Genomic DNA, 27808 nt, shown 5'->3' with positions numbered 1-27808 from the left:
GAGGTACTGGGGGTTAGAACTTCAACACATGAATTTTGGAGGGAGATAATTCATGCCACACTTTCACTTCAGTAATGGGCAGTGATGTCATGTTAACTTAGATAACTGGCACAAATGCAAAAGAGAGATCTGAGTCACCAGCTTGCGTGTCAAGATTCCAAAGTAATGGAATTCAGGGCCCAGCCTGGGGCATCCCTTACCTTCATGTGCCCTTTGGTTTGAGGTATCTACTAATCTCAGGTCCAGCAAATGAGTACAGTATATTTGTTTGTATTTCTCTCTTGACTCAACACAGATAAAAAGATTGAAAAACAGAGATAAAAAAGTTGCATCAGTAACAAGTCATATTCTTTGCAAATGGTAGTGGAAAAGAAGACTACCTTCTGTACTTAGGAAGACTGAGTATTGTGTTTTGTTTTCACATTAATTGAAGATACCAATTTTATATACAAAATAATTCACTAAATAACTCACATAAAATCAAGGGATTTTACAATTTGTCAAAGTAGTCTTTTTCTCTGTTGTTATGCAGAAAATCTAGAAGAGTTCTGTAGTTGGAGACAATAGGCTAAATCAAAGAAGGAGAAAATAGTTATGATTTTTAAAACCACTGAAGCTTTAAGTGTCTGCCAGTGTTCTGGTGATTTGGGGCTGAAATCTGCTCTGTTCCTTACTTTCCTTTGTCAGCAGTGTTCACCATGGCAACTTCAATAAAACTCTCCTCACAAATGTTTTTCTTCTAGAGTGCAAAGCACCTTTATAAAGAAGGCCGACAACCTGGTAGGAATGGGTGTTCAGAAAAAATCAAATGAAAAGTATTCTGCTTTCTTCATGATTGCTGTAGGTGGCAGGAGGTGAGGACATTATACAGGGTATAAAGTTGGGTGAAAAAAACATTTTACCTTGTTTTGAAATAAAAATTGTTTTTTTTTTTGAGGTATAAAATTAGTTTAAAATATGTTAGAGAAACTTTTCCCTTTCATAACATTTCTTTATTTCTCATCTTAGAATTTGGACAAGCTTTGTCCATACAAATTCATGAGCCACTTTCGAATGTGGATTTTGTATGGACAACTTTAGCCAATTACCTGATTTAGTGAAAGCTGCTTGGGTCCAGATCCCCAGTTTCTTGGGACTACTTTGGAAAACTTAACCAATGTGGGATTTTGAGCACACCATTAAATCTCCCTGGGTTCCTTTTAGTCCCTCCCCATAAAATGTGGAGGCAGTAGAAGCCCAGGAGTTCTCAGCCTTAGAATCACATTAGAATCAAGTGGAAGTGTTTTGAAAATGCCAGTGCTGGGGCCTAACCCAGAGATTATATTTTAAGGTCTAGGTGATACTCAGATGTAAGATTTCTTCTTTTTTCTTTTTAAGTACCCAAGGCAATTTTAATGTCTAGCTAGACTTAAGAATCACTGTATTTATTGATCTCAAAGAATCCTTCCAACTACACCTTTCTAAGGCACTGATGTACAAGTTGACTCCAGCAGGGCTTGACTCTGATAGGAGTGCTGATTAAGTACCTTTGCTTTCAAATTTATGCATCTTTTGTTTCAAGATTCAGGAAAGAATGGCATTAGCTTTTAATTTAGTAGCCTAGCATCTTTATTCCTGCTTATCTATTCATTATCCAGAATAAGCCCAAAAGTCATGTCAGTGTCCAGTGCAGAAGTAATACCTTCACTTTAAAAACACATTGGTTTTCAAAGAATTTTATTGCTTAGAGTTTGGTCAAAAGGCATTAACTGGATACAATATTACATTATTTTTTTCTGTGTGTGAAAATGGCCAAGACAAAGTTAACAGCAGATTTTTCAAATGACTCCATAATTCTTTGTTGCCATAGTGGATAACTTTTCTCTTTAGAGCAGTGGGTCTCAATCCTGATGGCACTTCAGAATTGCCTGGGAAGCTTTTTAAAAATCTTCATGCTTAGGCTATCAGAATCGCTGGACCAGGCACCAGTTCTTTGAAAGCTTGCCTGGTAATTACAAAATGGAGCCAGGGCTGAGAACTGCTTGCTCTAGAATGAAGTTGTGTGGACAAATTGGGTCAAGCAACTGGCCAGTGATGAAATGCTAAGTGTGTTAGCCATCTCCTTGATTAGAAACAGCACCTCCCTCTCCCCTGTGGATAACACTGTCACAGATGATTATTCTTCTTTTGCTAAAATTACCACTGTGAGGAAAATCTATTCCTTTAAATGTTCAGCATTATTAGACTACAGTTATTTCTACTGAAGGTGGCAAATGAAACGTTTCCTTAAGTTGATGAATAAAATCTAGGCCTGTCTTCTCACAGACCCCTTTGAAGATGATTGAAATAGTGGGTAAAAGAAGGAGAAAACACAGCAGTTTTTTAGGAAATTAATTTGTTAGGTTAAATTGCAACTCAAAAAGACCCAATGGTGTATGCCTTTTAAGTTTCAGCTTTGTTGTTTCCTCATAGGTAAAAACTGCATTTCAGCATTATTCCTCTGTGATTTTCCTCTGTAAATTGTGATAGTCACTGGAAACTTAGAGTCCAGAGCCTCAGTACTGTAGTATCAAATGTGTGCTAAATTGTCACTCTGGAGCTTGGTTCTAGTGTCTCCCCAAAGCCTATAAATCATCATCAAACAAACAAATCAAGTAATTAAGCTCTCTGGCCTGAATCTGATCTATACTCTCCACCTTAAGCCTAAAAAGGTATCCATTCATGTAGCTAGTTAAATCCTCCAATAATGAATCTGGATCAGGGAAATGACTTGCTAATGCTTTTCGCAAACACGGGGAAAGGGAGCTCATTTCCTTCCATCACACACCCCAAACCCACTGTGTTTTCAGTGGCCCTACAGAAAGCCAAAGCTGACGTACATGGAAAAAGGATGACAGAAGTATTAATAGGAGTTAGTAAAAAAAAGTGTTGCCTTCACAAATTACATCTGAGCTCTTCTTGAGATGACTCCTGGGCATGTTGCAAATTCAACAATTTATGATCAGTTGCCTTTTATCCTTAAAATCACGCAAAACAAGCAATTATTTAGAATGCAGTAAATGGTTTAATATTTATGGACTTGAGAAAGAACTTGAATTAAAATTCAGTCTGGGATCTGAATTAGCACCATCAGAATATAGAAGGAATTTAAAATGCATGCACAAATTAGTTTTAATAACATACATAAGTAAAATACATTTGTTTTACTTGATACGGTTGTTTTGGAGGACCCTTCTTGGAGTTGAACTTATTTTTATTAGTTGGCTGGGCATGATACAGGTTGAACACCCCTTAGTTCCAGGGCCTTGGCAAAATTCACCTCCAATGGCTTTCCCGTGCCTTTGGTGAGCCTTAGGAATCGGATGCAACCTCGGAAACGAATGTTGGTTGTCAGGCCAAACTGGTTGAGGCCCTCTGAAAAACCAAGCAATGAGGGCTCAGTTTTGAAATTCAGCTACTATGTTAAGAGCATGCTTCAAAGTCAGCTGTTAGCTTAAGATGCACTTGGAATGCTATTTTATGTAAAGTTAGTGATTTTGTTCTTAGCTTTACTAACAGTTAAACTGGTAGAGAAACATCAACTTTTTTATAGTTACGTATTATGAAATATGGAGACATCTATAATTACACATTTGAAGACATCAAAGAATTTGGTTTGGAAGGGACAAGTTTACAGTTGTGAATTAAAATTATTAAATTTTATTTAATGAACCAAAGTAACTGATCAAATACTTTAAGTACTGAATTAGGACATGGACTTTTTTTTTTTTAGCGGTACGCGGGCCTCTCACTGCCGCGGCCTTTACCCGTTGCGGAGCACAGGCTCCGGACGTGCAGGCTTAGCGGCCATGGCTCACGGGCCCAGCCGCTCCGCGGCATGCGGGATCCTCCCGGACCGGGGCACGAACCAGCGTCCCGTGCATCGGCAGGCGGACTCCCAACCACTGCGCCACCAGGGAAGCCCAGGACATGGGCTTTTAATGGTGACTTTATTACTTTCTTCCATTGTAAAGGTAAATCCCAAATGGTTAAGTTTGTTGTGAACTCACACAAAATCTTTCTCTTCTTAAGGAGAGAGTCCCTTCTTTTAGCAGGCCTACTAGATGCTAAGATCCCATTTCGTAGACTGTAAATGAAGAAGTATATTATCTCCTCCACAATACCTTGGGGTTTATCCTGATTGAAGCAGAAGGAGATATTTTCTTTTTCTTTTTGTCCCCAAAAAAGAATTTTTTCTTTTTTTTTTTTGGTCTGCGCCATGAGGCATGCAGGATTCTAGTTCTCCAAGCCACCAGGGATCGAATCCATGCCCTCTACAGTGGAAGCACAGAGTCCTAACCGCTGGACTGCCAGGGAATTCCCAGAAGGAGATATTTTCCAAAACCCAGGAGCAATTTTGGAAAGAGGAACTCAGAATTGGTCCCCATGACTTCTATATCTTTTCCATCATCAACTGCTGCTGAATATACATTTTGCTTGTTTTGTTAAGGAGAGGAGCTCTATATAAATGGGACAAAGGTTTCTCTTGCCAAAATACTGAAAGACCATTCCAGGAGTCTGCATTACTACAGTATTTATTAAGAGGCTCTTGGCTTACTTCTTATCAAGTTGGGCACTCTTGTTTATAGGCACTTTGGGTAACTCTCTGTGGTTCACATGCTATATTTAATGTGCTGGAGAGGTATTTCTGAATGCAGATTTATTGCTTGGGTTTCTTTGTAATATAAACTCTATAATAGCCTAAGGGGGAAGTTAGCTATGTTTAACCCAATGATTTCCAGAACTTGAGGAAATAAGTTCCATAACATTTTATGATTCCTCTGGTATATTAAGTTTTAAAAAATGAGAAAGAACACCAATTCTGGCCCTGATTGCTGTTAAATGCCTCATATCTTTTATAAGCCAAATTCATTTCCTCTAGCCTCCATCTCCCACGAATGAAATTTTGGAGGCAATCATGAAAAGTTCAGTCCCATGTGGTTTATTATATAAGTAAAATGCTCATTTTACACACTAGAAATGTCAGATAATGTATTATTTATTGGAGCAGATTCTAAAGCTAGGAAGCGAGTATACTTAAACACACATTCTTGAACGTATTTATAGAATATAAATGTGTTCAAAACCACTAACAAAACAGAGCAAAGATATTCTTGCTGGGGTAGGCAACACTCACCTGGGAACCCTCCAACAAACACGGGGTCATTTGTATCAGCGGATGTAGATGCTCGATTTGGGCTCTGGGCTTCCACCTGGTTCCCATCTACTGTCAGCTCGATTCGGTGCTTGACCTTGTTGGCCGTGACTTTATGCCACTGTCCGTCACACAAATGCCCTGGGATCCCAGCATCATAGACAGCAGTGAATCGGCCGGCGCCATTGTCCACATGAAACATAAGCTAGAAAGCAGGAAATTGAACAGCCACAGATGGTTTCATTGGAAGGGTGTCATGGTGGTTCACAGAGTAAAAATTATCTCTAGAAAAGTCATTAGCTGAAATAGTTTGAAATGAATAACTTAGGCATATTAAATTTAAAAAAACACTTGACAGAAATTAAAATGCAGATTTAATGACCAGGAGTCACAAATTATGCTCTTTATTCTCGGACATTGTTGGGAGCAATAGGCAAGACGTATGAGGCTGGTAATAAATAACTCTGCTTTCAGAAAATGTGAAATACAATTTGAGGCCAGGTGACAAAAAAAGGACAAAAAAATTCTACCACAGATCTTTTTAGAGTGTGGGAGTTCTTAGGAGTCTGGTTTACAAATTCATTTGAAAGGATGATTTTTTTTTAATTTAAGATTTTGATGTTTAAATTGTATATTTTTTCCTTCACGGAATCTATTTTATATATAGGATTGAGAGTTACATAAATTACATTTTGGGGCAAGTTTCATGTCACAGTTACCAAAGACTTTGAGCCAGAAGGCCAGTTCAGTTCTTAACAATGAAGAACTTAGACTAGGAGTTCTTGTCTAAATGAGAAAAATCTGTGTTTTTAGTAACACAGAATGGGTCCTGAAACTTGAGATTGCAGAATTCTTTTGAAGCTGACGAAGAAAAGAAACATATTGAAACATTAAAAACAGTCAGTTTGGCAGAACATTTGACAAGGTAAAAGAAAAGAAATAGGGGTTTTAAAAAGAAGATTAAAAGTGCAAGTAAATAGGTGAAAAGTTTGTAAACTGTACCGTGATGTAAATATTAGTTAAGATTTTGCTATATTCGGTGAAATTTGTAACAAGGGAATTTGGCATATAAAAAGAGCTTGGTGAGAAATCCACATGCATTGTGATGGAACTTGACACCCTGACAAGTTGCAGGGAACTGTGGTTATAATCAGGTGAAGAGCAACACTGACAAGATGCAGTGAAACTGTGTGTTGAAAATCTGGCAAAACTTTTTTTTTTTTTTTTGCATCTTTATTGCAGTATAATTGATTAACAATGGTGTGTTAGTTTCTGCTTTATAACAAAGTGAATCAGTTATACATATACATGTGACCCCATATCTCTTCCCTCTTGCGTCTCCCTCCCTCCCACCCTCCCTATCCCACCCCTCTAGGTGGTCACAAAGCACCCAGCTGATCTCCCTGTGCTATGCGGCTGCTTCCCACTAGCTATCTATTTTATGTTTGGTAGTGTATATATGTCCATGCCACTCTCTCACTTTGTCACAGCTTACCCTTCCCCCTCCCCATATCCTCAAGTCCATTCTCTAGTAGGTCTGTGTCTTTATTCCTGTCTTACCCCTAGGGTTTTAATGACATTTTTTTCCCTTAAATTCCATATATATGTGTTAGCATATGGTATTTGTATGACAGACTCTAGGTCCATCCATCTCATTATAAATAGCTCAATTTCGTTTCTTTTCATGGCTGAGTAATATTCCATTGTATATATGTGCCACATCTTCTTTATCCATTCATCTGATGATGGACACTTAGGTTGCTTCCATCTCCTGGCTATTGTAAATAGAGCCTGCAATGAACACTGTGGTACACGACTCTTTTTAAATTATGGTTTTCTCAGGGTATATATGCCCAGTAGTGGGATTGCTGGGTCATATGGTAGTTCTATTCATAGTTTTTTAAGGAACCTCCATACTGTTCTCCATAGTGGCTGTACCAATTCACATTCCCACCAGCAGTGCAAGAGTGCTCCCTTTTCTCCACACCCTCTCCAGCATTTATTGTTTCTAGATTTTTTGATAATGGCCATTCTGACGGGTGTGAGATGATATCTCATTGTAGTTTTGACTTGCATTTATCTAATGATTAATGATGTTGAGCATTCTTTCATGTGTTTGTTGGCAGTCTGTATATCTTCTTTGGAGAAATGTCTATTTAGGTCTTCAGCCCATTTTTGGATTGGGTTGTTTGTTTTTTTCTTATTGAGCTGCTTGTAAATTTTGGAGATTAATCCTTTGTCAGTTGCTTCATTGGCAAATATTTTCTCCCATTCTGAGGGTTGTCTTTTCATCTTGTTTATGGTTTCCTTTGCTGTGCAAAAGCTTGGAAGTTTCATTAGGTCCCATTTGTTTATTTTTGTTTTTATTTCCATTTCTCTAGGAGGTGGGTCAAAGAGGATCTTGCTGTGATTTATGTCATAGAGTGTTCTGCCTATGTTTTCCTCTAACAGTTTGATAGTTTCTGGCCTTACATTTAGGTCTTTAATCCATTTTGAGCTTATTTTTGTGTATGGTGTTAGGGAGTGATCTAATCTCTTACTTTTACATGTACCTGTCCAGTTTTCCCAGCACCACTTACTGAAGAGGCTGTCCTTTCTCCACTGTACATTCCTGCCTCCTTTATCAAAGATATGGTGACCATATTTGTGTGGGTTTATCTCTGGGCTTTCTATCCTATTCTATTGATCTATCTTTCTGTTTTTGTGCCAGAACCATACTGTCTTGATTACTGTAGCTTTGTAGTATAGGCTGAAGTCAGGGAGCCTGATTCCTCCAGCTCCGTTTTTCGTTCTCAAGATTGCTTTGGCTCTTCGGGGTCTTTTGTGTTTCCATACAAATTGTGAAATTTTTTGTTCTAGTTCTGTGAAAAATGCCAGTGGTAGTTTGATAGGGATTGCATTGAATCTGTAGATTGCTTCGGGTAGTAGAGTCATTTTCACAATGTTGATTCTTCCAATCCAAGAACATGGTATATCTCTCCATCTATTTGTATCATCTTTAATTTCTTTCATCAGTGTCTTATAATTTTCTGCATACAGGTCTTTTGTCTCCTTAGGTAGGTTTATTCCTAGATATTTTATTCTTTTTGTTGCAGTGGTAAATGGGAGTGTTTTCTTGATTTCAATTTCAGATTTTTCATCATTAGTGTACAGTAATGCCAGAGATTTCTGTGCATTAATTCTGTATCCTGATACTTTACCAAATTCATTGATTAGCTCTAGTAGTTTTCTGGTAGCATCTTTAGGATTCTCTATGTATAGTATCATGTCATCTGCAGACAGTGACAGCTTTACTTCTTCTTTTCCAATTTGGATTCCTTTTATTTCCTTTTCTTCTCTGATTGCTGTGGCTAAAACTTCCAAAACTATGTTGAATAAGAGTGGTGAGAGTGGGCAACCTTGTCTTGTTCCTGACCTTAGTGGAAATGCTTTCAGTTTTTCGCCATTGAGGATGATGTTGGCTGTGGGCTTGTCATATACGGCCTTTATTATATTGAGGAAAGTTCCCTCTACACCTACTTTCTGCAGGGTTTTTATCATAAATGGGTGTTGAATTTTGTCAAAAGCTTTCTCTGCATCTATTGAGATGATCATATGGTTTTTCTCCTTCAATTTGTTAATATGGTTAATCACATTGATAGATTTGCGTATATTGAAGAATCCTTGCATTCCTGGAATAAACCCCACATTTCAGTGTTTGTGATTCATCTGTTTATATTTTCTATTTCTTCCTGGTTCAGTCTCAGAAGGTTGTGCTTTTCTAAGAATTTGTCCATTTCTTCCAGATTGTCCATTTTATTGGCATAGAGTTGCTTGTAGTCATCTCTCATGATCCTTTGTATTTCTGCAGTGTCAGTTGTTACTTCTCCTTTTTCATTTCTAATTCTATTGATTTGAGTCTTCTCCCTTTTTTTCTTGATGAGTCTGGCTAATGGTTTATCAATTTTGTTTATATTCTCAAAGAACCAGCTTTTAGTTTTATTGATCTTTACTATCGTTTCCTTCATTTCTTTTTCCTTTCTTTCTGATCTGATCTTTACGATTTCTTTCCTTCTGCTAACTTTTGGGTTTTTTTGTTCTTCTTTCTCTAATTGCTTTAGGTGCAAGATTAGGTTTTTTATTTGAGATGTTTCCTGTTTCTTAAGGTAGGGTTGTATTGCTATAAACTTCCCTCTTAGAACTGCTTTTGCTGCATCCCATAGGTTTTGGGTCGTCGTGTCTCCATTGTCATTTGTTTCTAGGTAGTTTTTGATTTCCTCTTTGATGTCTTCAGTGATCACTTCGTTATTAAGTAGTGTATTGTTTAGCCTCCATGTGTTTGTATTTTTTACAGATCTTTTCCTGTAATTGATATCTAGTCTCATAGCAGTGTGGTCGGAAAAGATACTTGATACAATTTCAATTTTCTTAAATTTACCAGGGCTTGATCTGTGACCCAAAATATGATCTATCCTGGAGAATGTTCCATGAGCACTTGAGAAAAATGTGCATTCTGTTGTTTTTGGATGGAATGTCTTATAAATATCAATTAAGTCTGTCTTGTTTAATGTATCATTTAAAGCTTGTGTTTCCTTATTTATTTTCATTTTGGATGATCTGTCCATTGGTGAAAGTGGGATGTTAAAGTCCCCTACTATGAATGTGTTACTGTCGATTTCCCTTTTTATGGCTGTTAGTATTTGCCTTATGTATTGAGGTGCTCCTATGTTGGGTGCATAAATATTTACAATTGTTATATCATCTTCTTGGATAGATCCCTTGATCGTTATGCAGTATCCTTCTTTGTCTCTTCTAATAGTCTTTATTTTAAAGTCTATTTTGTCTGAGATGAGAATTGCTACTCCCGCTTCCTTTTGGTTTCCATTTGCATGGAATATCTTTTTCCATCCCCTCACTTTTAGTCTGTATGTGTCTGTAGGTCTGAAGTGGGTCTCTTGTAGACAGCATGTATATGGGCCTTGTTTTTGTATCCATTCAGCCAGTCTGTGTCTCTTGGTGGGGACATGTAATCCATTTACATTTAAGGTAATTATCGATACGTATGTTCCTGTTCCCATTTTCTTAATTGTTTTGGGTTTGTTATTATAGGTCTTTTCCTTCTCTTTTGTTTCTTGCCTAGAGAAGATCCTTTAGCATTTGTTGAAAAGCTGGTTTGGTGGTGCTGAACTCTCTCAGCTTTTGCTTGTCTATAAAGGTTTTAATTTCCCCATCAAATCTGAATGACATCTTTGCTGGCTAGAGTAATCTTGGTTGTAGCTTTTCCTCCTTCATCACTTTAAATATGTCCTGCCAGTCCCTTCTGGCTTGCAGAGTTTTTGCTGAAAGATCAGCTGTTAACCTTATGGGGATTCCCTTGTGTGTTATTTGTTGTTTTTCCCTTGCTGCTTTTTTTTTTTTTTGGCGGTTCGTGGGCCTCTCACTGCCGTGGCCTCTCCCGCCGCGGAGTACAGGCTCTGGACACGCAGGCCCATCGGCCACGGCTCACGGGCCCAGTCGCTCCGCCGCACGTGGGATCCTCCCGGACCGGGGCAAGAACCCGCGCCCTCTGCATCGGCAAGCGGACTCTCAACCACTGTGCCACCAGGGAAGCCCCCCTTGCTGCTTTTAATATGTTTTCTTTGTATTTAATTTTTGACAGTTTGATTAATATGTGTCTTGGCGTGTTTCTCCTTGGATTTATCCTGTATGGGACTTTCTGTGCTTCCTAGACTTGATTGACCATTTCCTTTCCCATATTAGGGAAGTTTTCAACTATAATCTCTTCAAATATTTTCTCAGTCCCTTTCTTTTTCTCTTCTTCTTCTGGAACCCCTATAATTCGAATGTTAGTGCATTTAATGTTGTCCCAGAGGTCTCTGAGACTGTTCTCAGTTCTTTTTATTCTTTTTTCTTTATTCTGCTCTGCAGTAGTTTTTTCCACTACGTTATTTCATTTATTGTGGTGTTCATCATTGCTTGTTTCCTCTTTAGTTCTTCTAGGTCTTTGGTAAATGTTTGTTGAATTTTCTCTATTCTATTTCCAAGATTTTGGATCATCTTTACTATCAGTATTCTGAATTCTTTTTCAGGTACACTGCCTATTTCCTCTCCATTTGTTAGGTCTGGTGGGTTTTTACCTTGCGCCTTCATCTGCTGTGTGTTTTTCTGTCGTCTCATTTTGCTTATCTTACTGTGTTTGGGGGTCTCCTTTTCGCAGGCTGCAGGTTCGTAGTTCCCGTTGTTTTTGGTGTCTGTCCCCAGTGGCTAAGGTTGGTTCAGTGGGTTGTGTAGGCTTCCTAGTGCCTACACACCAGGGGACTAGTGCCTGTGTTCTGGTGGATGAGGCTGGATCTTGTCTTTCTGGTGGGTACGTCCACGTCTGGTGGTGTGTTTTGGGGTGTCTGTAGACTTATTATGATTTTAGGCAGCCTCTCTGCTAATGGGTGGGGTTGTGTTCCTGTCTTGCTAGTTGTTTGGCATAGGATGTCCAGCACTGTAGCTTGCTGGTCATTGAGTGAAGGTGGGTGTTGGCATTGAGATGGAGATCTCTGGGAGATTTTTGCTGTTTGATATTACGTGCAGCTGGGAGGTCTCTTGTGGACCAGTGTCCTAAAGTTGGCTCTCCCACCTCAGAGGCACAGCACTGAGTCCTGGCTGCAGCACCAAAAGCCTTTCATCCACACGGCTCAGAATAAAAGGGAGAAATAGTAGAAAGAATGAAAGAGGATAAAAGAAAATAAAGTAAGGTAAAATAAAATAAAGTTATTAAAATAAAAAAATTAATTAAGAAAAAAAATTTTTTTTAAGTTAAAAACAAAAAAGCGGACGGATAGAACCCTAGGACAAATGGTGAAAACAAAGCTCTACAGACAAAATCTCACACAGAAGCATACACATAGACACTCACAAAAAGAGGAAAAGGGGAAAAAATAATAAATCTTGCTCTCAAAGTCCACTTCCTCAATTTGGGATGATTCGTTGTCTATTCAGGTATTCCGCAGATGCAGGGTACGTCAAGTTGATTGCGGAGCTTTAATCCGCTGCTTCTGCGGCTGCTGGGAGAGATTCCCCTTTCTCTTCTTTGTTCTCACAGCTCCCAGGGGCTCAGCTTTGGATTTGGCCCCGCCTCTGCGTGTAGGTTGCCTGAGGGCATCTGTTCTTCGCTCAGACAGGATGGGGTTAAAGGAGCAGCTGATTCGGGGGCTCTGGCTCACTCAGGCCGGGGGCGAGGGAGGGGCACGGAGTGCGGGGCGGGCCTGCGGCGGCAGAGGCCAGCGCGACGCTGCACCAGCCTGAGGCGCGCCGTGCGTTCTCCCGGGGGAGTTGACCCTGGATCCCGGGACCCTGGCAGTGGCGGGCTGCACAGGCTCCTCGGAAGGGGGGTGTGGATGGTGACCTGTGCTCCCACACAGGCTTCTTGTTGGCGGCAGCAGCAGCCTTAGCGTCTCACGCCCGTCTCTGGGGTCCGTGCTTTTCACTGCGGCTTGCTCTCGTCTCCGGAGCTCCTTTAAGCAGCGCTCTTAATCCCCTCTCCTCGCGCACCGGGAAACAAAGAGAGAAAAAAAAGTCTCTTGCCTCTTCGGCAGGTCCAGAGTATTTTTTTTCCTGGCAAAACTATTAAGTGTTGCTTAGTCCCCCTTTTTGTCTCTGTGCTCCTCGATCTTTTTGCTTTACTGCCTTTGAGGATGGTTTGAAGACTGAGAGGAAGGAGGGAAGAGGCTTTAAGGAAAGCGTATTTTAGGTCAGTGTGTGGTTTTTCTTCTTGGGAGGCAACGGCACCCTAGGATTGGAAATGTGAACAGAGCTGAAGTATGATTCCTGTTGGAAAGGCAAATAGGAAACTTGTGAAATTGCTTGCTTTGCCGCCTTCTTTTTACCTGTGCCCTATAGTACAAAGTACATGAAAACTGGTTATCTCACTGCTGGTTGCTGCTCATAAGCAGGTAGGGACAGAAAAGGCAGTTAGAATTAGATTATCCATTGTGAGCAAACTGGCACAATACTTTATATTCATATAACTTTATTATAAATTTGTTCTGTTGTGCAATGGTATGTGGATGCTTTTAAATAAATTGAGAAATCAATATGTCAGCTAGACATCTTCATTTCTGAGAGGTGCCTACCCTGTTATAAGAGGCAAAGACTGATTTTAGACAATCTAAGCCCTTTTTTTCCCACTGGAATTGATAGCTTCATAGAGCATGTATTCATAAAGAGGAGAATGACTTTACTTTTAGCCACACAGTAACTAGCTTGAGATCCAAAACCACTTAGGCCATTATTAGCACAGTTGGCTTACCGCAGAATTAACACATTTAAAGTTTACACTGGTCTACAGAGTAAGTGTGTTGAAAACACGCAAGAATTGAGATAACCCAGAAGGATGAAAAGATCCAATCTAGCTTTCTCCCAACAAAGACAAGAGCAAGGCTTCAAAATAGAGCAGACGTAGAGAATGGACTTGAGGACACGGGGAGGGGGAAGGGTAAGCTGGGACGAAGTGAGAGAGCAGCATTGACATATACACACTATCAAATGTAAAACAGATGGCTAGTGGGAAGCAGCCACATAGCACAGGGAGATCAGCTCGGTGCTTTGTGACCACCTAGAGGGGTGGGATAGGGAGGGTGGGAGGGAGGGAGACACAAGAGGGAGGAGATATGGGGGTATATGTATATGTGTAGCTGATTCACTTTGTTATAAAGCAGAAACTGACACACCATTGTAAAGCAATTATACGCCAATAAAGATGTTAAAAATAAAATAGAGCTTTCTACATGTAAACGACAGTATCGTGAAGAGAGCAGAAATATTTAGACTGCTGATGCTTACCTTTTCAGCAATCATTTCAATACCCATTCCATCCATTTTCTGGCTGCTGATTCCCAGAAGAACTCCAGTGGTTCTAGTTGTGCGGAATTCAAATTCTACAAGAAGGTCCAATCCTACTTTGAACCCATCAACTGTAAAATGAAAACATATAAAAAAAATTGTGGATTCAAGTTTAGGAACTGTTAATTCAAATTTGTACAATGCCATGGTTTTATTAGCTTTCAATTCATGAGTTAGACAACTATAAGTTCCAGACTTTCGTATGGCCTGCACCTCCACCATTTATAGTTATTGCTTATTTTCTTGGCTGCCTAGAATATAAATTCTGTGAGGGCAAGGACTTTGCCTATATTGCTCACCATTTTATTTCTGTGCTCACCAAAGTATCTGACACATGGTGGAGGTTGAATATATATTTGTTGAATGAATGAATGAACACAGACTAAGATTGACTCAAAGAATCTCGCAGCCAGGTGTGATTGTCAGAAGTCTTGCTGCTGGATGAACTCAAGCATTTCAATGATTATTCAGTAAAATTTCACTGGGGCACTCTAAATGGAACCACGATGATCTGAAAGGGCTCAAATATCCCCAGACATTTTATTTATAAAGAAAGGAATTACAAATACAATTTTGAAGGATAAGATTCTGGGACATAAATAGACTTTTCTAGTTCATCAAGTTAAGTCTTTATAATTTTCCATATCTGAGTCATCTTAATCTTTTAGCAAGTATTTTAGCAAGTATTTAAGACATGCTTCTTAGAAACAAAGTGATCCATTAAGATCAGGCTAGACTAGACCTGCATGAAATATTAGAGGAAAACTCACGGAAATTTTTTCCGGGCCTCCTATCTATTAAGCAAGAAATAAATGCTATGTGTAACCACAACTATCTCCAATGAAGGGAGGCAGCTGTTATGTGAAAGACTTTTTTCTTCTGCTGAGAGCCTTGATGAGTTTGAATGGACAAAGACGGGCTTAGGACAGATTTTAAGAATAAAGGGTAGAAGAAGCTGGAGTTTTCTGCAAAATAAAACAATGATTTTGTTTCTGTTCCTGAAAGGAGGGTGAAAGGAAAAGAGAGAAATAACATGAAGCCATTCAGCAGAGGATGGGGGCGGGGGGTGAAGAAGCTATTAAACCCCCAGAAACTGGGTAGCTGGAAAGCTTTTAAGGACCAAGGTGTCAAAGGTTTAAATTGAAGTCGTGTATTTTCCAGTAATGTAACCTCCTCTGACCACCCAAGTCTTCCATAGATTGTATTACACTGTGTGTTGAGGTGATGGCAGGAGTTATTGGAAACTGGGGAAGTGGCTAATTTTCTGGTCCAGTTTGACCTCGAACCAAAAAAGCCCAGGCAGGATGGTGAGTGAATCTGTTAACTGCAGAAGTTGAAGGTGAAGCTTGCCATCAATTTGACGAAGCTAATGCCAGCTCTCTGAATTTGCAGAAAACTTGAGAAAAGCTTTGGGCTTTCACAGAACATGGAATTTGTGGTTCAACATAACCTCCAACATTTCAATATTTAACGTATCCTGTGTTCCTCTGTTTTCTGCTTCTGCACAGGGGAAATTTCCCACGTATCTCCTGTTGGAGGGACCTGCTCTTCCATCTCCAACCTTTGCATGTGTGTTCAACTCATCTTTTAAACCTACCTCAAATGTCAATTCCTCCATAAAACCTTTCCTGATTTCCCCAAATTAATGTTTCCTTAAAATAATCCACAGAACCTTGCTTGTGTGTATTCTACAGTTTCTAGTTATTTTTTACTTGTCTTCTTGTGATTTCTGAGCATAAAGTATCTTATCTATTGATAGCATGTTCTTGAAGGAAGGGAATGACATCTTATTTACTTCCGTCTCCCATGTTAACTTCTACATATTATGTACTCATTAATTTTTTTCTAACAAGCAAATGCATGTTCCTATGGTAACCATAGGACTGATTCTATCTTAAAGTATGTTAATGTCAGATTTTTTTGTTATTATGTACAAGTGATTTCATATTTTTCTTTCCAAATTGTACGTTCACTGTCAGTGATCCAGACCTGCACTGAAAATGCTCACTGGAATGGGGGGAGATACTTAAAGCAAGTCAGGGAAAGGTGCCAGTCATCATCCCCATCAGCAAGAAAGGGGCACCAGTATGTGTGCATTGTGTGTGAGGGGAGAGCATGAAATGGAGCCTTGCAAGGAACTGAAGAGAGGAAGAAAGGAAAATGCTATCTCATCTCCAGAAAGAAAGGTAGATGGGGAAAACTAGAAAGTAGATACATTACGTCATATAAACATATGAACCTTCTCGTAGAATTACATTTATTTGGCTATTATTGATCTCCAGGGAAGGAGATGGAATAAACTCGCCAGATAGCCTTTTCCTTTATTTCTTCTATTAGTTCTTACCAGAATCGGACATATTAATCTTTAAGAGGCAATTTTTATTACTTCTAAAAGTTTTTATTTCTGGTTTAAACAAAGGATGCTAGTTTCAGACCCCAGGGACTTTTATTTTCCCACACAAACAAGAAGTCAATATTTGGACCTAGTTAATATTCAACAGAAAGGACATGGAAGCACCTCACCTGCTTTGGCAAAACCCGTTCCATCAAAATATGTTCCTTTCTGAGCATTTGCAAAACACGTCCCGACACGGTAGCTGGAGGTTGGCTGTTCAAGCTCAGCAGGGGCTTCTGCCATCTGAAGATTCCTGATGCAGCCATCAATGCTGTAGGTCACCTAAATATTCAGGTCAGAAGAAACACATATCGGGTTTTAGCAGAAGTTTGCCTTTATGTGCAATGCAATCATTGGTAGGGGGTTCTGTGTGTATAAACATCTGCCGATTGTCCTAGGCCATCTCCAAAACTGCCTGGATCGGCACCATCACCCCAGGCTTCAGAGCACAGGTGCAGAGAATCCGGTGTTGTGCTTCGCAACTAAGACAGCGGTCCCCATCCCCCAGGGCCGCGGGCTGGCCTGTTAGGAACCGGGCCGCACAGCAGGAGGTGAGGGGCCGGCGAACGAGCGAAGCTTCATCTGTATTTACAGCTGTTCCACATCGCTCGCATTACCGCCCGAGCTCCGTCTCCTGTCAGCATTATGGTGAGTTGTATAATTATTTCATCACATATTACAATATAATAATAGAAATAAAGTGCACGATAAATGTAATGCGCTTGAATCATCCCCAAACCATCTCCCCTGCCCCACGGTCCATGGAAAAGTCGTCTTCCACGAAACTGGTCCCTGGTGCCAAAAAGGCTGGGGACCGCTGAACTAGGATGTATCTAGCCTGGAATATGATTGTTTTGATATTCTAAATACTGCACACTACGTCTCTAGTGGGACCACTGGTTTGACAGAACTCTGGGCCCCTATGGAAATTGTAACTTTTAATTAGTCTCTTATGTTTCTATTTCATGTTTCTAGTAACAGTTTATTAACCTTACTATATATACATTTTTTTCACAATCTATGTTCAAATTCTACTTGAAAAGATAATTAGGTTTGCTTCAGTGCTTCTTCCTTATGAAAATCTAAGGAAAGCAGAGGATACTTTTGTAAGAAAATGCACGTACACATGAAACTTGAAAGCTTGCATGACACATTCAAAGTTTAGGGACTTTAGAAATAAATCAATCATACTCTGCTTCATTATATTTCATCTGGGTTAAGGGATGCAAGTTAATCACTCTTGCCACTCTCTGTTCAGAGACTCTCACTTTGATTGGTCTATGTAGCATAGCCAATAGCTGTGAAGGGGAAGTATTACTGATCATCCACAAGAGGAGCCAAATACTGAGAATTGTAACCTTCATGAACAATTGTCTTTGATGAAGAACAACGCTGCATCATCACGTGTTCTCATTTGAGCATAGCAATGAACCACACTTGTGTGTAGTGCATTTTCTAAAAACACTAATCCCCTGTGCTTCTTAAAAGAGTGCTTTCCAAAGCCAACCAGGACACATGGTCTGACAAAAACTTATTTTGTGAATACTGATTTACAAAATTTGTGAGGACTTTAAATTCTGACTCCAGTATTGGATAACAGTACTCTAGATCAGGGATCCCCAATCCCCACGGTACTGGTCTGTGGCCTGTTAGGAACTGGGCTGCACAGCAGGAGGTGAGGGGTGGGAGAGTGAGTGAAGCTTCCTCTGTATTTACAGCCGCTCCCCATTGCTTGCATTTCTGCCTGAGCTCCACCTCCTGTCAAATCAGTGGCGGCATTAGATTCTCATAGGAGCACGAACCCTACTGCGAACTGTGCATGCGAGGGGTCTAGGTTGCACGCTCCTTAAGAGAATCTAATGCCTGATGATCTGAGGTGGAGCTGAGGCAGTGATGCTAGAACTGGGGAGCGGCTGCAAATACAGATTATCATTAGCAGAGAGGTCTAACTGCACAGAGACCATAATAAATCAGTTGTTTGCAGACTCACATCAAAGCCCTAACAGTGAGTGGCAAGTGACAATGAAGCTGCATCTTTTATGGAGTAGACTGGACATAAGCAACATGCTTCGGGTGTCACTGTCTCCGATCACCCCCAGATGGGACCATCTAGTTGCAGGAAACCAAGCTCAGGGCTCCCACTGATTCTGCATTATGGTGAGTTGTATAATTATTTCATTATATATTACAAGGTAATAATAATAGAAATAAAGTGCACAATAAATGTAATGTGCTTGAATCATCCCAAAACAACCCTGTGCCACTCCACCTCCCCGCCCCGGGTCTGTGGAAAAACTGTCTTCCACAAAACTGGTCCCTGGTGCCAAAAAGGTTGGGGATCACTGCTCTAGATACTGCATCTCTCAGTATTTGCTAAATCTCTAGTCCTGAAACAATACCATCAATATCATCATTATCATCTTCCTTGTTGTCTTAGTGCTTTCTATATACTTGGTATTTTTCCAAGCACTTTAAATATATTACCTCATTTAATCTTTCCAGCAACCTTGCTTGTTTGGTATTATTCTTAAACTATTTTACAAAAGAGGGAACTTTTCAAAGAAAAATGAAGTAAGTTGCTCAAGATCACACAGCTACTTAACAGTTAAGCACGTATTCAAACCAAGGGAGTCTGGCTCCAGGGTCCATACTCTGTTTTGTAATTTTGCCTCTCATAGTCAGATCTGTCTAGAAAATTTGTCACTTCTCAGAAAAGATGATTTCCTATTCATCTATAATTGGTCATGGGCCAATGTGACCTAATAATTCAAAATACATTCATGACTCAGGCAGCTATTTAGGCCACAAAGAAACAAATAAGACACTTACTGGACCAATTCTTCGGGTAGTGTAGTTAATGGGTAGCCCGCCAATATACAGCATTCCCACAACATCCAGAATATCAGCTTTCTTGGGGCTGATGGTTCTGTTGGAGGCACCGTCTACGTAAATAATTCCTTCTTGCTTAATTCGAATAATCTTAATCTACCAAAAAAAGAGGAGTCACTAACACCAATCATAGATAAATTTCAAATGTGCAGAGTATAAAACATAAGAACTTTTAGGATATTCCTTAGGAAAAAGTGAAACAACTTACTGAGTGCCTAATATGTGCTAAACCCATAATATAAGTGAAATTAAATCTGGTTACAGAATGTCTCAAAGTCTGTCTTTTCCATTAGTACCATCTCCAAAAGAGGAGAAAATCTTCCTGGGTGAGTTTTAGATTGAAGACTCTTCTATAGTAGCCAAGTGAGCATCTGTATCAAGAGGTATGCTTGTTGTAAGTGAGCATCTGTATCAAGAGGTATGCTTGTTGTAAGGAAACTTGCAGATTGAGAGCCCTGTCATGAATTAAGTGGGCTGCAAAATTCATGTCCAATTTCAAACGTTCATTGGTTTGATTGAGCAAAGCCTGGTCTTCCCAGCACAATTTCAGATATGCTACATCCCTCTGCTTAAGAGGCACTTCTTGTGCAGAACTGCAGGAGTGCAGTGCATCCGGGCTGCACTGCCATTTCTGCAGCAGCTGATTAGTACAAAGTCAGGGAGGAAGATGGAAGGCTGACTGGGCTGAAATGACAGCAGTGGATTGAATTATTTTCTGGGGCAGAGTGAAATAAAAAGTGTGGAGACTAGCTTGAGCATAAAATCCTTGAGTCTGAATTTAGGAAAAGGAGCATGTAACCCTGTGAAATGCTGGAGTACAATAATGGTTTAAAAACGAATCTACATCAGGATTAGAGTAATTTAAGACCTTATTTTACACTGACCTATTCTGGTTTTGGCAATAACGTTCTAAAAACCTGCAAGGATAAAATCCCTCCTTAATTTGGCTACTTAGCATAATCCCAGCCTCACTGTAGCCCAACAATATGTCTTTTTCTCAAGTGTCATATTTATTATGCTATTAGCCAGAGATGAGAATAAACCTTAATGAGAGCTCCTGCATAAAGTATTTGCTAGTCATAAGCTCCCTAGAAAATTTCTTATTTCTAGATAACAAATTAGTTGACTTTGCGTTTATATTGTATTTTTTCAGGTTCCTTGGCTTTCTATATGATATGACAAGTCCAAATATGTTAATATATAAAATCCAATATCTAATAATATCTTACTCTAAAAATTAAACATTTAATTGGTCCACCTAGGGAAGCTTTACTTGATAGGCTGCCACAGGTGCAGAGACAAATTCCGAGTTTTCGTTTTAATCAGGCAGTATATTATCTACTTGCAGTCATGCCAAAGAGGACAGTAAGCTGGCAGGTGAGCCTTCTGTGCCCATAATAGTACCAGCTGCTGGGTGTAAGACCAACATTTAAAAAGTTGTTCCAAATGACTGTTGGTGGAAATGATACCCCAGAGACCTTTAAACATGAGGTAGCAGATTCTCAGACTCTTGGTGTGCTCAGACCACTATGGGGTGGGAGAGCGGGGGAAGGTGCAGCCATAGGGCCCATTTTAGTGTTGCCAGCTTTTAAGTTGGTCAAATATTATTTCATAAAGAGAGGTTATTTTAGCAGTTTAAAAATAGGAAAATATAATCTTAGAATAAATATTATTCCTTTAAATTGAATACATAGAGCTTTATGATTAACACACTCCACTGTCCCATAATAATAATAATGCTTACTTAGAGTATTGGAAATGTCTTCAATTGCCTGGCCCTAGTTTGTGGACAGATGTTTGGGAACCACAGATGTACAGCAATGATGGGATCTTATAGTACCATGATGAGGCATGTAAGTGGTCAACTATAACCCTACCCAGGTTTGATCACATCTTCGAAGGTTGGGCAGTTGTATATGGCACTTACTTTATTTTTAGCCTCGGCCACATTCCAGTACCGCCAGAGTCAGTGTCTGCACTGGCAAGATAATACTGGCAACAGGGGAATGCCGATGGCTGCCACCCAGTAACCCCCTCGTAGGGCACTGCCAACATCCTGGGGACCATTACCTTGTGCCAATGGCCATCATTGATTTTGGTGGGGATCATGGTGTTGGTGTCACCACTTCCCAAGTCATAACTGAAGTAGGGCAATCCATTTCTCAGCTGAACTGTAGCAAAATCAGCATGATTGATCCGGGCCATGTAAAAGAGCAAGCCTGATTCAGCTTCGGTTCGCACTTCAAATTCAATGGTGAGACTGTGAAATAAGAGTATGCGAAGTAAAACAGAAGAATAAGAACGTTCTTATTCTAGGATACAGTGGCATCTGATCATGGTGCTTTTTCATAAAGGATAGCAAAACCTTTTCCAAGGTGAGGACTATCTAGGTCTGCTGAGTTCCTCAACTGGCTTCTCAGGCTCAGACAAATATTGATATAATTCTATTCTTTACAGTATTCAGTGAACTAAAAAAGCTCACCTCATTTATTAATAAATATAGTTAATTAAACTTGAATAAACAAATACTTAGTACTTCCATTTATTGGTTCTTGTCTAATATCTCAGAATAAATCATACCGGTTTTTAACTTTGGTGTCATCAAATGCAATTGCAATGTGACTGTTTCTCGAAAGCCCAAACTGTTTGCTCCCTATCAGGAGAGCTGGTTCCGATTCTGCAGCACAAGGAGCCTGTAAAATACCAAGGAGAGAAGGATCAGAGATTTTGGACTCCATTCTTTAAAAATGTAATGCTGCTGTCTAATGGTTTCTTATATTTTAGTTTAATGTTCTTACAAAATCTCATTTAAGTTCCTTAGAAATGAAAGCTGTCTCTTATTCATCTCTGTACTCTACTGCATAGTAGGTACTTACTATTTATACTGCACCTCTGCATTGCCAAAGGAATGGTGCTCAAAAATATTCATTGATTAATGCATGTTTTCATTATCCTTTAAGGAAATCTATTATTTATATTTCTGAGAAAACTGGAATTTCCTTCTCACTTTTACTTCATTTATGAAGAGTTCTACCGTTAGACGATTGAACAGGGAAAATGACAAGCTTGCCACTGGGTTACAAGAGTAGAAAAATGTGTCCTTCTTGTCCTCCCCTTTTCTCTCTCCCACCGGCTTACTTTTTCTTGAAAATTATCGGTGCTAGGTTTCCATGAATTTAGACTTTCAAGCTGGTGTATCTCAACTTGCAAGTCAGCCCATTCAGGCTTAGCCCGTTGCTAGGCAACCCAGCACACTTTTTAATGTAACCTGCCATACACCATTTCAACTGCCACTGTTCAAAGATCAACTTCCTAGGGTGCTTACAAGGTAGAGCTCGCTGCGGGGCTAGCTTCAGAGGCAGGCTTCCTGTGTAGTCACTGAGCTTAATGCTCTGCTGTCACCATTTTGAAATTCTTAATAATTTTTGAACAAGGTACCGTGCATTTTCACTTGGCTCTGGGCCCTGCCAATTACATAGCCAGACCTGACTGGATAGACCTTACTTGGCTACTGTAACCCTCAGCTCAATAGTTAATCAAGGCTCCTCAAATTACCAAAACCACAGTTCCTTTCCTTGGTCTCTATTTTCACGAAATAGCTCCAAGTACAAGCTGCTTAAGAAGTCTTTTACAACACAAAGTACATGAGAAAATAAATAACCTGCCTGCTCTCAACAACACATCTGTTTTTAAAGATCTGCACTTAATAGCTCTGGATGGGCCACTGCCCCAGTGCGCGCTGACTCAGCAGAGGTTCCCAAACAGCCCAAGGCAGGCTTTTGATGCAGCATGCTCTTCCCAGGGTGTACCTTGGAGATGACTCATCAGCGCACAGGAAATTTTTACTTGATGGGGAAAAGCCTTGCCCTCTTTTCTCTGGAGCTTAGTCAAATGGAGCACTCTGCCACAGCAGGTAAAAAGCTTTAAGTGTTTTGAAATGCTGTAAAATTGGGCTTTATGGAAGTATTTCCCTTCTTGCTTCCCAGGAGATGGTCAGTTACAAAGAGCAGACTGTGGCTGAAATTCACACAGATATGCAAAAACCCAGCGGGTAGAACAGGAACATGCTATTTATTCACACGGCTGAATGGGCCTCTCTTGGAATCAACATGTGGCACCTTTCTTATTACCCTGACTGCAAAAAGAGCCCAAATGGAAAGGCCTTGGTAGCTTAATGTCTCAGCCTTCAATGATGCTATTAATAGAACTGGGATCATTTATCAGCCTCTCACAGTATTTCCTGTAGAGAGGACAGTCACAACACAAGTAAGTAGCCTGCAGAAATCTCGAAGAGAATCCAACCTGCTGGGAGTCCATCAGGGGCAGAATTTAGCTAAAATATCTCTAAACCCTCAGCTCTGAAAACTGAGGGATTGAAAAGGTCACTGGATGTGGAGGAATTAGGGAACTATAATGCATAGCCTAAAAGGAAACCACCAGCAGATTATTTCTGTGTTATTGTTAACATTGTCTAGTGGCTACATATATATGTTAATATAAAACAACTTTTCTAATGTAATTTTTTAAATTATCAAAGTGGCTATTGTAAAGAGTAGGTCTTTTATTGGTAGCAGCTATTTGTTGTGGAGACCTTTTGTCTTTACATGTTTGGGGATTGTGGCCTGAACACCATGCTAACCTTGCTTGCTGGTAGACTGGACACGTGATTTCCAACACTGGTCTTGAGCTGAGCAGCTCTGCTACATGTTATCAGAGTTTCTAGATGAAAAAGGCCCTGTTTACATTGTTTTAGAAAAACCTTTGACTTCGTAAGGGTCCTGTTTAGAAGTGTTACATGGTACATACACCCACTTGAAATTTAGGAAGAGCAGTGTTACCCGGAGAGGTTTCTGCTTCACTTTTACAACAGGTGGATCCCGAGAAGCAGGTGGGAAACAGTGGCTAATAAAACCGTGTTCCCAGATTGGCCAGTTTTATAGAAGAGATGCATCACTCTATTAGGTAAATTCAAAGTATAAAGCCGTTATGTAAGTTCATTGTTCTTTAAGGACATCCGAGTTGACGTTTACTGTCACCAATTTGCAATGGGATGGATATTATGGAAACAGTTTAAATAAACTGTCTATCACCTTCCTGTATAAAACTGGCAGTTGAAAGAGGACAGAGAGGTTCCAGTGTAAGAGGATTTTCTGTTGTATCTACTTTAGGATTTAAATGGGAAGACAATTCTCCAACAGTCTCTAATCTGGTAATGTTTTTGGTGCAAGCCTAGATGTCTCCTCTCACTTGGTTAAGGGGAGGCGGGATAGATTGTGTCTGCTTTGCATCACTTTCCCTTGGGTGGATCTGAAACCAGGAGCCGACATTCCCAGCAGGTTTGCCTGTTTGTTGTGCCTCTTCTTCCTTGTCCCTCACACCCCACAGAGGGTAGAGCTCCTCACCTGGCCACTCAAGCAGCTCTTTTCCTTCTAATAGCCTTTTTTTTTTTTTTTTTTTTTGCGGTACACGGGCCTCTCACTGTTGTGGCCTCTCCCATTGCGGAGCACAGGCTCCGGATGCGCAGGCCCAGCGGCCACAGCTCACGGGCCCAGCCGCTCCGCAGCATGTGGGATCTTCCCGGACCGGGGCACGAACCTGTGTCCCCTGCATCGTCAGGCGGACTCTCAACAACTGCGCCACCAGGGAAGCCCCTAATAGCATTTTAAAGAGTGACCATGTGAGATGGAATAGAAAATGCCCCAAGGTTTGCACGAGAATAAAATGATCTTGTCATTAAGGACATTTTCAACCCTGCTTCCCACAGAAATCTAAGCTAAGAGGAAGGATCTTCTAATGAGGTAATTTTAAGGAACCTTTAAAGAATGGCTGTTGGGGGCTTCCCTGGTGGCGCAGTGGTTGGGAGTCCGCCTGCCGATGCAGGGGACACGGATTCGTGCCCCGGTCCGTGAAGATCCCACGTGCCGCGGAGCGGCTGGGCCCGTGAGCCATGGCCGCTGGGCCGGCGCGTCCGGAGGCAAAAGAATGTCTGTTGAAAGATGAGTCTTCCTTCTCCAAGCCAGTGTGAGCTCGAGGGGAGGCATTGTCTTTATGGATGTGATACATGACCTGTGTTATTCTGGAAACACTTATCTCTGAAATGTGTTAAAACAATAATACAAATAGCAGTGGCTCATCAATCTCAGCATGTTACAATCCTGCCACCTTGTGGGGACTCTTTAAAGTACATATGGGGGACAATGGACAGGGTGTGCTTGCTCCTTATTTGTCTCTGCTTGGCAGGCGACAAGATGTGGGCAGACAAGACTTGGGTGGGGAGTCTAAATGTGGCCCTGCACCTGTTGCTGAGAACAGGGACACAGCTGGAGAGGATTCTGAAGGAAGCCATGCTGCCCATAGCCATGCTTACGCAAGTGGGTAGAGCCGCAGGTTAGTAACGGAGCTTAACATTTTCACCTTCATATTGTTAATTAATTTCAGATCAGAATAAAGCATGGTCATTTCCGACTGCTGACTGTTGGCTGACATTTGGAAATGAGTTATTGGATTCAGGATGGCATATGATTGGTGGATAAGCATTCCTTGACTCTAGATTGGTGCAGAGTAGAGATTTCAGTTGCATTGATCAAAACTGGCATCTCTGTTCTTGAAAGCACCAAATGATGAATGATATAAAAATTGCATCATTGGAGTATAATCTGCAAAAATACTGGTTCACTATGCTGTACACCTGAAAATAATGTAATACTGTAACTCAACTATACTTCAATACAAAATTAATTTAAAATAGCATCATTTTCTTCTTTCATGAGTCAAAAATCCTCTAACAAATGTGGGCTAACATGCAATCTGCCAAGCTGGGTGCTTCTCTGTGATGCTCTTTCGGCATGAATACTAAGCGGAAGATACTTTTTACGGCACTGACTTTAATATTCTGAAATACAAAATCCCTATTCAAGCTGTTTACTGAGAAACTGAGTTTAACTCCCTGCACATAAGCTTTTTTGCTAAGTAGTGGGCATTTGCGGCACTATTTACACACTAATGCCTGAACAGTAATTCTTTGCAGTATGGAAAATGTATGTTTCCCCTTTAAATACGTATCAGTATCCAATTGATTTATCCTTTGGCCGGGACTGTGCTTAGCTTTTAAAATCACAGCATTCAATCTGCTGGAGGAAGAGCTTTCTTTTGCCCTATTCTTTCCGTCTCTGCTCCCTTCTTTCCCCCAACTAACTCCCCAAGAGCCCTGAACAGCACAGGGACTCTTCATGGCTGTTTATGCTGCTCTTCTTAGTTATTCACGTTTTAAAATTTGAAGTTCAAGGTTCAACTTTCCAGTAAACCTCAAGTAAGAAAACCAAAAAACATGCAGCCGGCTTACTGTATACAAATCCACACAGGCCATGCTGGTTGTAAAGACTTGGTATAAATGCCGTATATACCTGCTGAGAACCTGTCACATTTTGACGATCTTCTGTAATACTAGAAGTCCACACTCTTAATCCCTCCCATCCTCCACGAGAAATAGCCACAAATAAAACATGTAGAAATGTTTTATCCAGCTCTAAATGGGCTGAAGAATAAAAGTATAAAGTGAAGACAGGGTATCAGACTATCAAATGAGATAATACGCATAAAATATGCTCTCTGGTCTATGATGTTCTGGCATGTGTTAATAATAGGATTGACATAATCCATTTCACAGGGCAGGGCTTTCTCCAGATACTCTTAAATTGCCCTGGAGGAGGGTGAATGCGTCCCGTTGCTGTAAGTTGCTGGTGGGGAGGGGTACGATGGCATAAAGAAGAGAACTAAAGGAACTGAGAAGAGGAGGTTTCTGTCAACTGTGCTAGAACAAATAAGAAACATATAGATAGGTAGTTCCCACTTCTGGAATTAATGTGTAAATATTAATTCTTAAATTCTTAAAATTCTGAATTCTGATTTTAAAAAATGAAAAGAAAATGGTGAGAATTGAAAATGATAGGAGACTTGAGAGATAATAACCACATCGTGTTGGAGTTTGTTTAAAAAGGAATGCTCACCCTCCTTTTCCTAGCGCCTGATCTCACCCTAACAGTGTGAAAGGTTAAACTAACTAGTTCCCTTAGAAGAATGATGGAGTGTTACTGTGAGCCAGGCATGGTGCTGGGTGCTTTGCACACAGTGTATAATTTAGTCCATGATAATCCTCAGGGTAGATATTATCCTCATTTTTCAGTGAGTTTACTTACATTTAGAGAGGACAGCAAGTTATTCAGTGAGCCCCTCTGAGTTCACTGAGTAAAGGTAGGTGGGTTATACCAAGACAGGCAGGCAGACCCGTATCGTGGATGACTTGGATCAAAGACCCAGTTTATTTCCTCAGTGACTCTCAACGCAAAGGAGCTGAGAGGGGATCACGCACCATGTCTCTCTCCCCCAGTGAAGAAATCAGCTATATAACTGGATGTTGTGGAGGAATCAAGGTTGAAAGACCACTGCTTTTAATTTATCTTTTTAAACATTTATGAAAGCAA

General features: G+C 40.3%; 1 protein-coding gene across 2 annotated transcripts in view; it reads right to left on the bottom strand.

Annotated features, from left to right (window-relative positions):
* Nucleotides 1–3023: 3023 nt before the first annotated feature.
* LAMA2 (laminin subunit alpha 2) overlaps nt 3024–27808 on the bottom strand; it is a 628216-nt gene continuing 603431 nt past the window's right edge. For both annotated transcript variants that reach the window (XM_007450523.1, XM_007450524.1), the window contains 7 exons: nt 21909–22021; nt 21399–21588; nt 19269–19424; nt 16568–16721; nt 13985–14115; nt 5156–5378; nt 3024–3393 (listed from right to left, as the gene is read on the bottom strand). In XM_007450523.1, the coding sequence (XP_007450585.1) occupies nt 3236–3393; nt 5156–5378; nt 13985–14115; nt 16568–16721; nt 19269–19424; nt 21399–21588; nt 21909–22021 (1125 nt within the window). In that variant the 3' untranslated portion in view covers nt 3024–3235. The remainder of the gene's footprint in view (nt 3394–5155; nt 5379–13984; nt 14116–16567; nt 16722–19268; nt 19425–21398; nt 21589–21908; nt 22022–27808) is intronic.

This window comes from Lipotes vexillifer, unplaced genomic scaffold (assembly GCF_000442215.2).
Source record: "Lipotes vexillifer unplaced genomic scaffold, Lipotes_vexillifer_v1.1 scaffold537, whole genome shotgun sequence".
Taxonomy (NCBI): Eukaryota; Metazoa; Chordata; class Mammalia; order Artiodactyla; family Lipotidae; genus Lipotes; species Lipotes vexillifer.
This window is presented reverse-complemented; position numbering and strand designations above follow the sequence as displayed.